Source organism: Leucopleurus acutus, assembly GCF_964270905.1.
Source record: "Leucopleurus acutus genome assembly, chromosome: 1".
In the NCBI taxonomy this organism is placed as follows: Eukaryota; Metazoa; Chordata; class Mammalia; order Artiodactyla; family Delphinidae; genus Leucopleurus; species Leucopleurus acutus.
This window is the reverse complement of record NC_139142.1, coordinates 184,214,464-184,231,232: the sequence shown is the minus strand read 5'-3', so window position 1 is coordinate 184,231,232 and position 16,769 is coordinate 184,214,464. Positions and strand designations below refer to the sequence as shown.

The 16,769-nt window shown below is 43.9% G+C and overlaps 1 protein-coding gene across 2 annotated transcripts in view; it reads right to left on the bottom strand.

The window, feature by feature from the left end:
• CAMK1D (calcium/calmodulin dependent protein kinase ID) overlaps positions 1-16,769 on the bottom strand; it is a 412,151-nt gene that overhangs the window by 244,585 nt on the left and 150,797 nt on the right. For both annotated transcript variants that reach the window (XM_082843845.1, XM_082843846.1), the window contains exon 2: positions 2,079-2,210. In XM_082843845.1, coding sequence (XP_082699971.1) covers positions 2,079-2,210 — 132 coding nt within the window. The remainder of the gene's footprint in view (positions 1-2,078; positions 2,211-16,769) is intronic.

Genomic DNA, 16,769 nt, shown 5'->3' with positions numbered 1-16,769 from the left:
ACTGTTGGTCCCCAAGACACAGAAGTGGGAGACGTGGCTTACTCAGGAAGAACGCAGAGAGTGTGACATCTTGTTCTGAGGCCCTGTAAGGCTTGTTCCCATTTTTCTTTGCTTATCTGATTCTTACTTTGTGCTGATTCCAAACCCCCCAAATCTCAAGGATACTTCTAACATCTTTCACTAACAGGAGAGCTTAAAATCTTCACAGCACAATGCTCAGATACACCCCAATCACGCAAAAGCAGGTCCCCTATAAAGGTTTGTTCCCCCAAACCTTGTGAGACACGGGGGAATGGCTCGATCGTGAGGACATGGGAAGCAGCCTGGACACCACGCTAACGGGGGGCCATCTTTTGGGTGGATCCAGCAACATCAGAATGGTTCTCTGTGGCACCAGTGGGCTGGAGGCATGATTTTGATTTGATTCTGCGAAACTGCGATTTATAAGAAATATATATTCGGTCACTGAGATGACCAAAAAATATTTGTCATATATATATTTGGTCTTGTCCACAGTTCCTGACTCACGGCTCCCAGAAACCTTTGGAGTTTCCTAAGTGTTGAGAGAGCCAGAAGTTTCTTTGTTATGTGAACGAGGTGACTTTTAGAAGCACCTAAGGATGGGGGCTGGTTGCCAGGAGAACCAACCATGTGACTAGAGGGTTGGGACTTTCAGTTCCATCCCCCTGATTTCTGGGGAGGGGAGAGGGGCTGGAGGGTGAACCAATCACCAATGACCAATGATCTTCATCAATCACGACTATATAACGAAGCCTCCATAAAAAGCCCAAAGGACAAGTTTTTGTCCCTTTTTGCAGAGCTTCCACATTGGAGAACCAGAACGCTTCTGCATGCCACCGTGCTGCCCCACACTCCAAGAGGACAGAAGCTCCCTTGTTCGGGACCCTGCCCTGTGTATCTCTTCCATCTAGCTGTTGGTTCGCATCCTTTAATATCCTTTCAGAATAATTCGGTAATCTAGTGAGTAAACGGGTTTTCCTGAGTTCTGTGAGCCATTCTAGCAAATTGATCGAACCCCAGGAGGGGGCCCTGGGAACCTCTGACTTATAACCAGTTGGTCAGAAGTACAGGTAACAACCCAAGCTTGAGACTGGAGCCTGAAGTGGGGAGCGGTCTCATGGGACTGAGCCCTTCACCTGTGGGATCTGATTCTGTCTCCGGGTAGACAGTGTCAGGACTGAGGTGAACTCTCGGGCACCCTGCTGGCAACAAAGAATTGTTTGTTGGTGTGGGAAAACCCTGAGCCACACACCTTGGAACTGGGTCCAGGAACCCCATCCAGGTTCTATTACACGGGGAGCAAAATCAGACTCAGTGAAGAGGTGAAGCAGGTAACCAGTGAGCTCTGGCACTCTCTGGGTGCCAGGTGCCAGGTGTGTGGCAGAGAGCAGGAGACCCACCAAAGACTGGAAATCACACTGGTGGGGCGGGGGAGGGGGGTTACCTCCCTGGCTGTGCCACATCTGAGCTGCAAGGCGATGGACAAGTGACTCCCATTTCTGAGCTTCACCTCCTCCTTATAAAATAAAGCAACAACAACAAGAAAACAATAATAGTAACGGGGGGCAGTGGCAGTGGCAGCTACCCTTTCATTGAGCACTTACTATGCAGCAGGTGCTGAACAAACACTTGCTAAGCGCCATCTCACTTAATCCTGAGGACACCTGGGAGGATACTGTTAACTCCAGTTTATGGAGGAGGCTCAGAGCTCAGGAACCAGCCCAAGGTCACCCAGCTGCAGGGAGTGGCGGGGTCTCGGTTCAAAACCGAGTCCATCTGACTGCCATGTTCTTTGGAAGGAATAACAACCTAAATGACTGGCACAGACATTAGGAAATGCTATATAATGTGGAAAGTGCTCTGGACGCCCTGCACGGAAGGCAGTCAGGGTTAACAAGCCCACCCCTCACTGCGGGCCAGCATCCTGGTCACCCTCTCCGACCACTGGGCAGCCAGCTCCCGGCAGCCTCCTCCCTCCTGTGGGCCAGAGGCCCGATCACCCCGGAGCATCATCCACTGGGCGGTGGGGGAAGGAGGCCGTCCCTCCTGGTACTTACTTTCTCAGGACCGCAATCTCATTCTCTATGCTGCTTTCTTTGCCCTTCAGTGCCTTCTTGGGGATACATTTCACCGCAAAGAGTTTTCCAGTTGCCTTCTCTTCAGCTAAGACCACTTCGGAAAATGCCCCGCTGTGAACAAAGAGGGAGAAAAAGAAGCGGCTTAGATTCAGGAGATCTGGGCATTCCCGACAGCTCCTCTGATCCCACTACCAAAATCTGAGTAACAACAAGAACAATTCCCGGCATCACTGTGACTTTTTAACCAGCCACACTCCCAACCAAACTTCTTTGTGCAGAGGGTAGACAAAGGCAAGTGTGACCTCTTGCAAAGGGACACAGGAATGCCCACGTGGGTGTGGGCACCTGCCATCCTGCACAACAACCAAGCAGCAGTCACTTGGGAGCAACAGAAAAGCTCCAGAAAGGTTCCTGCGGGAAAGATCAGGTCCGTCTGAAGCTGTCAGCACCCACACCCCCAAGCAGACGAGAGGATAACAACGAAATGTCTAGATTCCTCCCAGGCCCTTTCATTCCCAAGAAAATTTCAGAGCACTTGGCAAAGCCATAATTAATTCTCACAGATAGGTACGGGTGTAATTAACGTGTGTGACGCACGGTACCGACACAGGTTAATTAAATTTCAAGGCCATGCAGGGCTGCAGCAAGCAGCTTGTTTCTTTTTTCAACCAAACAAATAAAAAGAAACATGATGCCCTGAGTGGGGAGAACTTCCTGCCGGAAAACAGAAATCTAACTCTGTGAGGCCACATCACCAAACTGAAAATGTAACCAGAACATTCGGGGCCAGAGATTACATTTCTTCGGAGAGGTGGTCTGCGAGCCCCAGACGCTGCATTGTCCCCCCACCTGACACCTTGTCTATTTCCAGCAGACAATGCCTGGATGCTGCTCTTGTACTGGGGCACAACTTCCCTAACAACTCAAACAAAAACAGACACCTCCACTGCCCGCTGCAGACCTCTGTAACCTGGGCTTTGTGCATGCAGGCCACGGAAAACCACCGAGTCATTCTCTATCCCTACACTTTCAGGAGCGACTCATTTCCTCTGAGACACACCAAACATGGCTTCTAAACAGTTATGACTAGAGACAAACTCTCCTACATCAAAAGAAACCACTAGAAGGACCAATGTCATCCCAATATTGGTCCCTCAGGGCCTTTGTTCTTCAGTCAACATCAAAGAGATGCCTAAGCAATGGAGGAAGGGATAAAGAAGATGTGGTACATATATACAATGGAATATTATTCAGCCATAAAAAAAGAACAAAATATTGTCAATTGCAGAAACATGGGTAGACCTAGAGACTACCATACTGAGTGAAGGAAGTCAGACAGAGAAAGACAAATATCATATGATATCGCTTGCATGTGGCATCTTAAAAAAATGGTACAAATGAACGTATTTACAAAACAGAGAGTCACAGATGTAGAAAACAAACTTATGGTTACCAAGGGGGGAAAAGTGGGGGTGGGATAAATTGGGAGCTTGGGATTGACATACACACAGTACTCTATATAAAACAGATAATAAGAACTATGGTTGGAGGCTTCCCTGGTGGCGCGGTGGTTAAGAGTCGACCTGCTAATGCAGGGGACACGGGTTCGAGCCCTGGTCTGGAAAGATCCCACATGCCGCGGAGCGGCTAGGCCCGTGAGCCACAACTACTGAGCCTGCGCATCTGGACCCTGTGCTCCACAACAAGAGAGGCCGCGACAGTGAGAGGCCCGCACACTGTGATGAAGAGCGGCCCACCCTTGCCACAACTAGAGAAAGCCCTCGCACAGACATGAAGACCCAACACAGCCAAAACTAAGTAAATAAATTTAAAAAAAAAAAGAACTGTGGTTGGCACAGGGAACTCTACTCAATACTCTGTAATGACCTATATGGGAACAGTATCTAAAAAAGAGTGGGGAGATTGGTTCAAGATGGCAGAGTAGAAGGACGTGCTCTCACTTCCTCTTGCAAGAACACCCGAACTAACTGGTGAACAATCATCAACAGGAAGACACTGGAACTTACCAAAAAAAGATACCCCACATCCAAAGACAAAGGAGAAGCCACTATGAGATGGTAGGAGGGGCGCAATCACAATAAAAACAAATCCCATTAACTGCTGGGTGGGTGACTCACAGACTGGAGAACACTTGTACCACAGAAGTCCACCCACTGGAGAAAAGGTTCTGAGCCCCATGTCAGGCTTCCCAATTTGGGGGTCTGGCAACAGGAGGAGGAATTCCCAGAGAATCAGACTTTGAAAGTTAGCAGGATTTGACAGCAGGACTTCGACAGGACTGAGGGAAACAGAGACTCCACTCTTTGAGGGCACGCACAAAGTACTGTGTGCGCATCAGGACCCAGGGGAAGGAGCAGTGATGGCATAGGAGACTGAACCAGACCTACCTGCTAGTGTTGGAGGGTCTCCTGAAGAGGTGGGGGGGGGGGGGGGGGTGGCTGTGGCTCACCATGAGGACAAGGACACTGGCAGCAGAAGTTCTCGGAAGTACTCCTTGGCATGAGCCCTCCCAGAGTCTGCCATTAGCCCCACGAAAGAGCCCAGGTAGGCTCCAGTGTTGGGTCGCCTCAGGCCAAACAACCAACAGGGAGGGAACCCAGCCCCACCCATCAGCAAACAAGCGGATTAAAGTTTTACTGAGCTCTGCCCACCACCAGTCTCTCCCATCAGGAAACTTGCAAAAGCCTCTTAGATAGCCTCATCCACCAGAGGGCAGACAGCAGAAAAAAGAAATACAATCCTGCAGCCTGTGGAACAAACACCATATTCACAGAGAGACAGACAAGATGAAAAGGCAGAGGGCTATGTACCAGATGAAGTAACAAGATAAAACCCCAGAAAAACAACTAAATGAAGTAGAGATAGGGAACCTTCCAGAAAAAGAATTCAGAATAATGATAGTGAAGATGATCCAGGACCTCAGAAAAACAATGGAGGCAAAGATCGAGAAGATGCAAGAAACGTTTAACAAAGACCTAGAAGAATTAAAGAACAAAGAAACAGAGATGAACAACACAATAACTGAAATGAAAAATATACCAGAAGGAATCAATAGCAGAATAACTGAGGCAGAAGAACAGATAAGTGACCTGGAAGACAGAATGGTGGAATTCACTGCCACGGAACAGAATAAAGAATGAAAAGAAATGAAGACAGCCTAAGAGACCTCTGGGACAACATTAAATGCAACAACATCTGCATTATAGGGGTTCCAGAAGGAGAAGAGAGAAAGGACCAGAGAAAATATTTGAAGAGATTATAGTCGAAAACTTCCCTAACATGGGAAAGGAAATAGCCACCCAAGTCCAAGAAGTGCAGAGAGTCCCATACAGGATAAACCCAAGGAGAAACACACTGAGACACATAGTAATCAAATTGGCAAAAATTAAAGACAGAGAAAAGTTATTGAAAGCAGCAAGGGAAAAATGACAAATGACACACAAGGGAACTCCCATAGGTTAACAGCTGATTTCTCAGCAGAAACTCTACAAGCCAGAAGGGAGTGGCATGATATACTTAAAGTGATGAAAGGGAAGAACCTACAACCAAGATTACCCTACTCAGCAAGGATCTCACTCAGATTTGATGGAGAAATTAAAACCTTTACAGACAAGCAAAAGCTAGGAGAATTCAGCACCACCAAACCAGCTCTACAACAAATGCTAAAGGAACTTCTCTAAGTGGGAAACACAAGAGAAGAAAAGGACCTACAAAAACAAACCCAAAACTATTAGGAAAATGGTCATAGGAACATACATATCTATAATTACCTTAAACGTGAATGGATTAAATGCTCCAACTAAAAGACACAGGCTTGCTGAATGGATACAAAAACAAGACCCATATATATGCTGTCTACAAGAGACCCACTTCAGACCTAGGGACACATTCAGACTGAAAATGAGGGGATGGAAAAAGACAGTCCATGCAAATGGAAATCTAAAGAAAGCTGGAGTAGCAATACTCATATCAGATAAAATAGACTTTAAAATAAAGAACGTTACAAGAGACAAAGAAGGACACTATATAATGATCAAGGGATCAATCCAAGAAGAAGATAAACCAATTATAAATATATATGCACCCAACATAGGAGCACCTCAATACATAAGGCAACTGCTATCAGCTATAAAAGAGGAAATCGACAGTAACACACTAATAGTGGGGGACTTCAACACCTCACTTACACCAATGGACGGATCATCCAAACAGAAAAGTAATAAGGAAACACAAGCTTTAAATGACACAGTAGACCAGATAGATTTAATTGATATTTATAAGACATTCCATCCAAAAACAGCAGATTACAGTTTCTTCTCAAGTGCACACAGAACATTCTGCAGGATAGATCACATCTTGGGTCACAATTCAAGCCTCAGTAAATTTAAGAAAATTGAAATCATATCACGCATCTTTTCTGACCACAATGCTATGAGATTAGAAATGAATTACAGTGAAAAAAACCCGAAAAAAACACAAACACATGGAGGCTAAACAATATGTTACTAAATGACCAAGAGATCAGTGAAGAAATCAAAAAATACCTAGAGACAAATGATAATGAAAACACAATGATCCAAAACCTATGGGATGCAGCAAAAGCAGTTCTAAGAGGGAAGTTTATAGCTATACAAACCTACCTCAAGAAACAAGAAAAATCTCAAATAAACAATCTAACCTTACACCAGAAGGAACTAGAGAAAGAAGAACAAACAAAACCCAAAGTTAGCAGAAGGAAAGAAATCATAAAGATCAGAGCAGAAATAAATGAAATAGAAACAAAGAAAACAATAGCAAAGATCAATAAAACTAAAAGCTGGTTCTTTGAGAAGATAAACAAAACTGATAAACCATTAGCCAGACTCATCAAGAAAAAGAGGGAGAGGACTCAAATCAATAAAATTAGAAATGAAAAAGGAGAAGTTACAACAGACACTGCAGAAATACAAAGCATCCTAAGAGACTACTACAAGCAACTCTATGCCAATAAAATGGACAAACTGGAAGAAATGGAAAAGTTCTTAGAAAGGTATAACCTGCCAAGACTGAACCAGGAAGAAACAGAAAATATGAACAGAACAATCACAAGTAATGAAATTGAAACTGTGATTAAAAATCTTCCAACAAACAAAAGTCCAGGACCAGATGGCTTCACAGGTGAATTCTATCAGACATTTAGAGAAGAGCTAACACCCATCCTTCTCAAACTCTTCCAAAAAATTGCAGAGGAAGGATCACTCCCAAACTCATTCTACGAGGCCACCATCACCCTAATACCAAAACCAGACAAAGATACTACAAAAAAAGAAAATTACAGACCAATAACATTGATGAATATAGATGCAAAAATCCTCAACAAAATACTAGCAAACCAAATCCAACAGCGCATTAAAGGGATCATATACCATGATCAAGTGGGATTTATCCCAGGGATGCAAGGATTCTAATATATGCAAATCAATCAATGTGATACACCATATTAACAAGTTGAAGAATAAAAACCACATGATCATCTCAACAGATGCAGAAAAAGATTTTGACAAAATTCAACACCCATTTATGATAAAAACTCTACAGAAAGTGGGCATAGAGGGAACCTACCTCAACATAATAAAGTCCGTATACGATAAACCCACAGCAAACATCATTCTCAATGGTGAAAAACTGAAAGTATTTCCTTTAAGATCAGGAACAAGACAAGGATGTCCACTCTCACCAATATTATTCAACATAGTTTCGGAAGTCCTAGCCATGGCAATCAGAGAAGAAAAAGAAATAAAAGGAATACAAATTGGAAAAGAAGAAGTAAAACTGTCACTGTTTGCAGATGACATGATACTATACATAGAGAATCCTAAAGATGCCACCAGAAAACTACTAGAGCTAATCAATGAATTTGGTAAAGTTGCAGGATACAAAATTAATGCACAGAAATCTCTTGTATTCCTATACACTAGTGATGAAAAATCTGAAAGAGAAATTAAGGAAGCCCTCCCACTTACCACTGCAACAAAAAGAATAAAATACCTAGGAATAAACCTACCTAAGGAGACAAAAGACCTGTATGCAGAAAACTCTAAGACACTGTTGAAAGAAATTAAAGATGATACCAAGAGATGGAAAGATATACCATGTTCTTGGATTGGAAGAATCAATATTGTGAAAATGACTATACTACCCAAAGCAATCTACAGATTCAATGCAATCCCTATCAAATTACCAATGGCATTTTTTTACAGAAATAGAACAGAAAGTTTCACAATTTGTACGGAAACACAAAAGACCCCAAAGAGCCAAAGCAGTCTTTAGGGAAAAAAACAGAGCTGGAGGAATCAGACTCCCTGACTTCAGACTATACTACAAAGCTACAGTAATCAAGACAATATGGTACTGGCACAAAACCAGAAATATAGATCAATGGAACAGGATAGAAGCCCAGAGATAAACCTACGCACCTATGGTCAACAAATCTATGACAGAGGAGGCAAGGATATACGATGGAGAAAAGACAGTCTCTTCAATAAGCGGTACTGGGAAAACTGGACAGCTACATGTAAAAGAATTAAATTAGAACACTCCATAGCACCATACACAAAAATATACTCAAAATGGATTCGAGACCTAAATGTAAGACCTGACACTATAAAACTCTCAGAGAAAAACACAGGAAGAACACTCTTTGACATAAATCACAGCAAGATCTTTTTTGATCCACGTCCTAGAGTAATGGAAATAAAAACAAACGAAACAAATGGGACCTAATGAAACTGAAAAGCTTTTGCACAGCAAAGGAAGCTACAAACAAGATGAAAAGACAACCCTCAGAATGGGAGATAATATTTTCAAACGAATCAACAGACCAAGGATTAATCTACAAAATATATAAACAGCCCATGCAGCTCAATATTAGAAAAACAAACAACCCAATGCAAAAATGGGCAGAAGACCTAAATAGACATTTTTCCAAAGAAGACATACAGATGGCCAAGAAGCACATGAAAGGCTGCTCAAGATCACTAGTTATTAGAGAAATGCAAATCAAAACTACAGTGTGGTATCACCTCACACCAGTTAGAATGGGCACCATCAGAAAATCTACAAACAACAAATGTTGGACAGGGTGTGGCGAAAAGGGAACCCTCTTGCACTGTTGGTGGGAATGTAAATTGATACAGCCACTATGGTGAACAGTATGGAGGTTCCTTAAAAAACTAAAAATAGAACTACCATAAGACCCAGCAATCCCACTACTGGGCATATACCCTGAGAAAACCATAATTCAAAGAGACACATGTACCCCAATGTTCACTGCAGCACTATTTACAATAGCCAGGTCATGGAAGCAACCTAAATGCCCATTGACAGATGCATGGATAAAGAAGATGTGGTACCTATATACAATGGAGTATTACTCAGCCATAAAAAGGAACGAAATTGGGTCATTTGTAGAGACGTGGATGGATCTAGAGACTGTCATACAGAGTGAAGTTAGTCAGAAAGAGAAAAACAAATATCGGATATTAATGCACATATGTGGAACCTAGAAAAATGGTACAGGTGAACCAGTCTGCAGGACAGAAATTGAGACCCAGATGTAGAGAACAAACGTATGGACACCAAGTGGGGGAAAGCAGCGGGGTGGTGGTGGTGGTGGTGTGATGAATTGGGAGATTGGGATTGACATGTATACAGTGATGGATATAAAATGGATGACTAATAAGAACCTGCTGTATAAAAAAATAAATTAAATAAAATTCAAACAAATAAATAAAATAAAAAAGAGTGGATATATGTATAACTGATTCACTTTGCTGTACAGCAGAAACACAACATTTTAAATCAACTAGACTCTAATAAAAATTAATTTTAAAACAAAGAGAGAGGTCTATGCAAGAATGGACTTTTCTCTCCCCCTCTTGTGCCATCTGACAGGGACAGGCATCTGTCCTGGACCAAAGGAAGACGAATATATATATTTTAAATCCTTTCCAGTGAGAGGAATTCACTCCACTTAGTGCAATTAACTGTGAGTCTTCGGGGCAAGTGTTCCTCCTGAACCCTAACTCTGGAGAGACGAGTCTGTCTGTCTTCAAGGTCTGTATCTAATTATAGATACTGGAGGGGCAGAAGGTAGGCATTCAACGAAAGAACCAAGTGGAACATGTCAGAACAAAGATCCTCTGCTCACAAGCATTGGCCAAGTTGGAGTCTCCCACCACATGCCTCACATTTGACTCAGCCAGAACAGCAATTACGAACTAGAAATACATAAAACCCAGGACAGATTTATCACAGAGTGATATACGGCATCAGACATTCCCAGTGGCATTTGGTCACTGCCAATGGCTTTCGCCCAAAAAAGCCAATTCATAACAACTTGAGGGAATCCCCAGCCAGGAGCTTCCCCTCTCCCTCACGTCTGTCTCGGGGATGGACTGAGGCGGATTCTTCTCCCAGTGAGTGTTCTTAGATGGAAGGAACGTGGACGGCTATGGACCTGCTCCCTTTCGCTGTCCTCCAGGAAGTGGAACAAGATCCACGTTAGAGACAAGAAAAAATCAGTGAGGAAAGACCAGGATTCTAGCACCACGGGTGATTTTTTTTTTTTTTTAACTGAAGTATAGTTAATTTACAAGGTTGTGTTAGTTTCAGGTGTACAGCAAAGTGATTCAATTATACGTATATATATTCTTCTTCAAATTCTTTTCCATTATAGGTTATTACAAGGTATTGAGTATAGTTCCCTGTGCTATACAGTAGGTCCTCATTGTTTATCTATTTTATACATAGTAGTGTATATCTGTTAATCCCAAACTCCTAATTTATCCCTCTCCCTCCTCCCCCTTGGCAACCACAAGTCTGTTCTCTATGTCTATGAGTCTGTTTCTGTTTCATTGATAAGTTCATTTGTATCGTATTTTAGATTCCACGTATAAGTGATATCATATGGTATTTGTTTTTCTCTGGCTGGCTTACTTCACTTAGTATGATAATCTCTAGGTCCATCTGTGTTGCTGCAAATGGCAGTGTTTCATTCTTTTTTATGGCTGAGTAATATTCCATTGTATATATGTACCATATCTTCTTTATCCATTCATCTGTCCATGGACCTTTAGGTTGCTTCCACGTCTTGGCTATTGTAAATAGTGCTGCTATGAACATTAGGGTAGCACCAAAGGTGATTTTATGCCATGGATTCCATGCATTCATTTCCAGTTGCCCCATTTGTCTCTTGGGTCCCTGATGCTGATGACACTCCAGCAGTTTCTCTCCTGAGTCTGTCAGATTTACTGCGCCCATTTTCCAAAAGGTGGAGAAGCCCCTTAGCAGCCAGAAGTTGAGCTGAGAACTGCAGGCAGACCTCTCCCCCTTGGCTGTCCCCTTGCCCTCTCTGTGTCCCCCTGAGCTCCTTCCTCTTCAGAGTCTGTAAAAATAGTAACAGACTTTGGCCAATGCAGAGGAGGTATTCTGCTGAGCTGTCGGGCACACATGAGAGAAGTGCTTCCTTGCTCTGCAGATCAATCCCTCCCAGAAACAGAGTGAGAAGTGCGGTTTCTCCTGAATCAACCCCTTGGCCCATGACAATGGGGAGGGGGCTGGAGGTCTCCATCAGAGCCAGTGCTGGTGGGCGGCTGCGGGCAGCTGAGGCCAAGGTGACACATGGTGTTCTTGGATCGAAGGCTTCTCTGTCTTTGTCCCTGACGTTGAGAGGGAGGGATGAACTGTCTGTGACCCCACAGCGAGGGCAGGACAAGGGGACATAGACACGCAAAGGGCCTCGTGAGCTAAGCAGCTGGGACTTGACAACGAACAAGGCCCCTTGTGACTCCACGGTTACTAAGCAGAGTCACAAAGCCAAGGATATATTCCCGTCCTACCAGAATGAAACTCAGCCTACAGTTCCACTTTTGTGTATACACCCCAAAGAATCAAAAGCTGGGACTCAAACAGTATTTGGACACCCATGTTCATAGCAGCATTATTCACAATAGCCAAAAGGTAGAAACAGCCCAATTATCCACTGATGGCTAAAAGGATAAACAAATTGTGGTATAAACATACAATGAAATATTATTCAGCCATAAAAAAGAATGGAATTCTGACACAGGCTACGACATGGATGAACCCTGAAGACATTATGCTCGGGGAAACAGGCCAGAATCAAGAGGACAAATCCTGTACGATTCCACTTATACAGAGTACCTAAAAGAGTCAAATTCATTGAGACAGAGAGTAGTATGGTGGGTGTCAGGGGATGGGAGAGGAGGGAATGGGGAGTTATGGGGACAGAGTTTCCATTTGGGAAGATGAAAAAGTTCTTCAGAAGATGAATAATGGCCATGGTTACACAACAGTGTGAATGTACTTAATGCTCCTGAATTGCATGCTTAAAAATGGTTACATTGGAAACATACGACAAGCTTTTTCACTCATTACCCCCCTAAAGGAGAAAGAAGTTATATGAGTAACTGGAGGTGCCGGATGCTGTGCACCACTTGACATTTACAAAGTGCTTTGGCCCCTATCAACAAACCCAATTCGTACAGCAGCCCAAGAAGTTACTGTCCCCTCTGTTTTACAGATGAAGATACTGAGGCTCAGGTAGTAAGGGTCAGAAAAGAAAACGTACGCTTCCTAACCCTTCCCAGGTCCTTTTCAAGACACTCTGCTGGGCTGCTAGCAGGCGGTCTTCCCCACAAGCGTGGCAGGTGACAGCAAGGGAGGGTCAGACGCTGCCTTTGGGTGAGCTGTGCTCCCGCTCTGCCCCGAGCGTGCAAATCCACCTCGCTTCCTCTTTGAGCCAATGTGTGCATTTACCCCGGCTTTAAGCTTTCCAAAGACAGAGGTCTCTAGTCTTCTCAGGGGGATATAAGATTAGCATAAATTGTTATTGTTCCCGCAATAAGCAGAAATCACTGGAAGATACTTTCCCTGTTCTAAGAAAGCTAAATAAACATCAGAAGCAGAAACTCAAGAATGGAGAGCTAGGGCACTTTCAATGTAATTACACAACAAAGTGATGTGTGTGTCTGCGTGTGTGAGGTGGGAATGGGGTAGCGGGGAGGGAGAGAGAGGGGGCTGGTCGTAGGAGGGAAGACAGCAAGAAAAATTATCTGGGAGCCAGAAAGCCTCCAGACAACCCAAGGAAATAAACCCCTAAGAACACAAGCAAGGACAGAGAGTTACCACATTATAAAAATACAAGGAGGTCAAAGCACGTTGCACTCCCTGAGCTGAAAAATACAAGCTTTGGGCATTTAAACCTGAGTGGTAGAGCCTTCCAGCCAGACTGAGCCACGCTTGCATCTTTTTTTTTGCGGTACGCGGGCCTCTCACTGCTGTGGCCTCTCCCGTTGCAGAGCACAGGCTCCGGACGCGCAGGCTCAGCGGCCATGGCTCACGGGCCCAGCCGCTCCGCGCATGTAGGATCTTCCCGGACCGGGACACGAACCCGTGTCCCCTGCATCGGCAGGCGGACTCTCAAGCACTGCGCCACCAGGGAAGCCCCACACTTGCATCTTGAAACGCAGTCTGTGCAGTGGCCGCTCCTGCCTGGCATCCCCCACATCCCCCCTCCACAATCTGACTTCTCCCCGTGTCATCCCTTGACTGGAACCAGGAGGGCTGGGCCCCTGGGAAGGGAAGGGGGTTCTCCCAAATGCTAAATGCAGTGCCTTCTTCTTGCTGCTCATCCTGTTGGTCTCTTGTGTGACCTCTGATGGCCTCGGCCTCCTTCCTAAAACTCCCTTCTTCTTGGTTCTACGGCAGCTCTCTCCTTCCACCTTTACATCCAGCTTCCCTCCATCGCCGCCTCCTCCTCTTCTTCCAATCAAGCATCAGCGAGCTCCGAGGCTGCATCCTCAGCCCTGCATTCATCCTATTCTACACCCACCCCCGGGAAATCTGGTGTTTGCTGTTTCCACACCACCTATCTCCTCATGGCCCCCTAACCTTGGTCTAAATTTGAACATCTCTCATCTCATCTCCTGTGCAAATCTCATCTTTCCAGCTGCCTACTTGGGTTCTCCAGCTGAAACCCCCGAGCAGCCTCTCGAGAGCACCATAACCAAAGCAAAACACAGTATCTTCATCCCCAAACTTCTCTCTCCTACATAGTCTCTTCTCTATAGATTCAGGAACCCGGCCTAGAACTCTATGTCATCCCTCTCTCATTTCCATCACCAAGTATATCCAGCTTTCCGCTAAAATGATTCTCAGATGCCTGTCTGTTGGTCCATCCCTACACCACTGCTCTGGTTCGCATTCCTTTATTCACTCAGGACTGCTCCCAGCACTCTCTCCTGGCCCCTCTGCCCTCAGCAAGCCTACCTTCCACCGTTATCTCCTACCTGCTCCTGGAATTACTTTTCCAAAGCAAAGATCTGACTATGTGGCTACCCTACTTAAAACACTGAGGTTTTATGTCTACACAGGATAAAGGTTAAACTCCTTTGCAAGTTTCCACGGCATTCAAAGCTCTCCCCAAGCTGACCCCAACCTGAAGGCTCATCTACCACCAAGCCATCCTCCCCAACACAAACTCGCCCCACCATGCACACACACATCACCTCCACCCAACCGCAAAGGTCAGCTGGCATTTCCCAAATACACCCATGCCCTTTCACACCACTGGCCTGGGTTCGATTCCTCCCCCACCTCCCCCTTTCCTTGAATGCCGTTCCTTTTCCTTTCTGCTTGGCACAATTCCATTATAAATAGAAGTACATTCCATTATAAATGTTGAAGGGCCTAGCTGATATATTATATATCCTAACCTTTGAAGACTTTCTCAGTTGTCTTCCACCAGACAGAATGAGGGTCACACACTTGGCTTATACCGTCATTGCCCTACTTACACATGCCGTGGTGGTCTTTCGTGTGCTTGCCTGATGCGAGCAGAAGTCCTAAGTCATTCTCTTCTGTGTCTCTATTCCTAACAATATTGGCACCAACTGACGTCCAAGGCAGTTTGAGCACCATTATCTGGGGCTCTCCTTGGATTCCTCCCTGTGCTATAGACACACAAAGTAAATGATGTACGCCAATGACCTTGCCCTCAGTGTAGAGGAAAAAATACTGTCCCTTTCCTCCTTCACAATGCATTCCTCTAAATTTCTATGCAAGCCTATGCAGAAAGATCCTCAAAGGTTTCTCCTGAAGCGTAAAAATTCTTAGAGTCTTTCCAGATATACTTTACACTGTACACTATGTACCTTAATGCTTAAGTCATATTTCACAGTTCGATAATCCTGACGTCACTATTTGTGAACTTATGGTATGATACTTCTCCCCCTTATCCTGGTTATAGAAGTAAAATTTGGTAGGAACAATAAGAAAGCAGATTTTTAGATGAAGGACTCTAGGAAATGCATAATCGTGGGAGAAGGAAAAATTCCAGTGACTCGAAAATTGTATTGTTTCACGTTGTGACAAGATATTTCTTTGCTATTTAAAGAAAGCTATTCTATTTTTAAAAAAACACCAAGTTTCCATCTAAATTAAACCTCTGATGAATTCCTGAAAAGGTCAAAGAAAACATTCTTGAAATGCTAAATATTTTCATCGCCTGAAGATAAGCTGTACAAATTACAAAAGCTGAATCCTTCCCCCTTTTCGTCCACATCTCAGAGCAAATCACATCATCATCTGCAGGCACCTTGCTTTGACTGTAAGCCAGGAACCCAGGAGAAAAGAAACAATCCTTTGAGAGCAGAATTTCCAAGACTCGAGGAAAATGTCACATTTTCTATATTCACTAAAGGATTCTAAGCAACTACTTTTGCTTCTCACTTCATAAATGATGGCTCTGAAAAATGGCTGCTTCGTTTTTTGCTTTATCTAGTCAGTTGTAAGAATGGAACCCTGGCATAGTAATGAACTATCCACGCTATAGACTATCCGTGCTATGAAGCCCAGCTGAGGACCGGCACCCAACCCTCCATGAATGAAATGATCCTTACTCTCAACTTACCAGCGGAAGGGCAAGCAAAGAAGTGGGTAGGGCTCTGGAAATTCCTTATATTTCTGAGCTCCCTGGAAAAGCAGCACAAAATCCATGTGTGCTGAGGCTTAAAACAGACATTTAAGGGTCTTGTGAACCACAACTAGAAATTTACCTTCCAGTTGTTAAAGAAAATTCCTAGAGCACTTTACCTCCAGATCCGCTGCTATGTATTGTGGGCAGAACTCAGAGCTAAGCCACTCCCACAGATAACGCTAGATAACACAACTACTCACTACCACTTATGATCATAAAAAGTAAAAACAAGAATCTACAGGGAGGAGGGATAAATTAGGAGTAAAGGATAACAGATATACACCACTATATATGAAGTAGATAAACAAGGATTTACTGTAGAGCACAGGGAACTGTAGTCAATACCTTGTAATCTATAATGGAAAACCTCTAATGAAGTAATACGTACATATGTACAACTAAATCACTTTGCTGTACACCTGAAACTAACACAATATTGTAAATCAACTATACTTCAATTTTTTTTTTTTTTAAAGAAAGGATCTCTGGATTCTGCTTTCCCTATTCCTATGATCTACAACCCAAAGTTGCTAAGAACAAACATCAGTTAGTATCGAAGAAGAGTAGCCGATGTGCCGGCTCCCCTAAGTGCACATAATTTTAAAATAAAC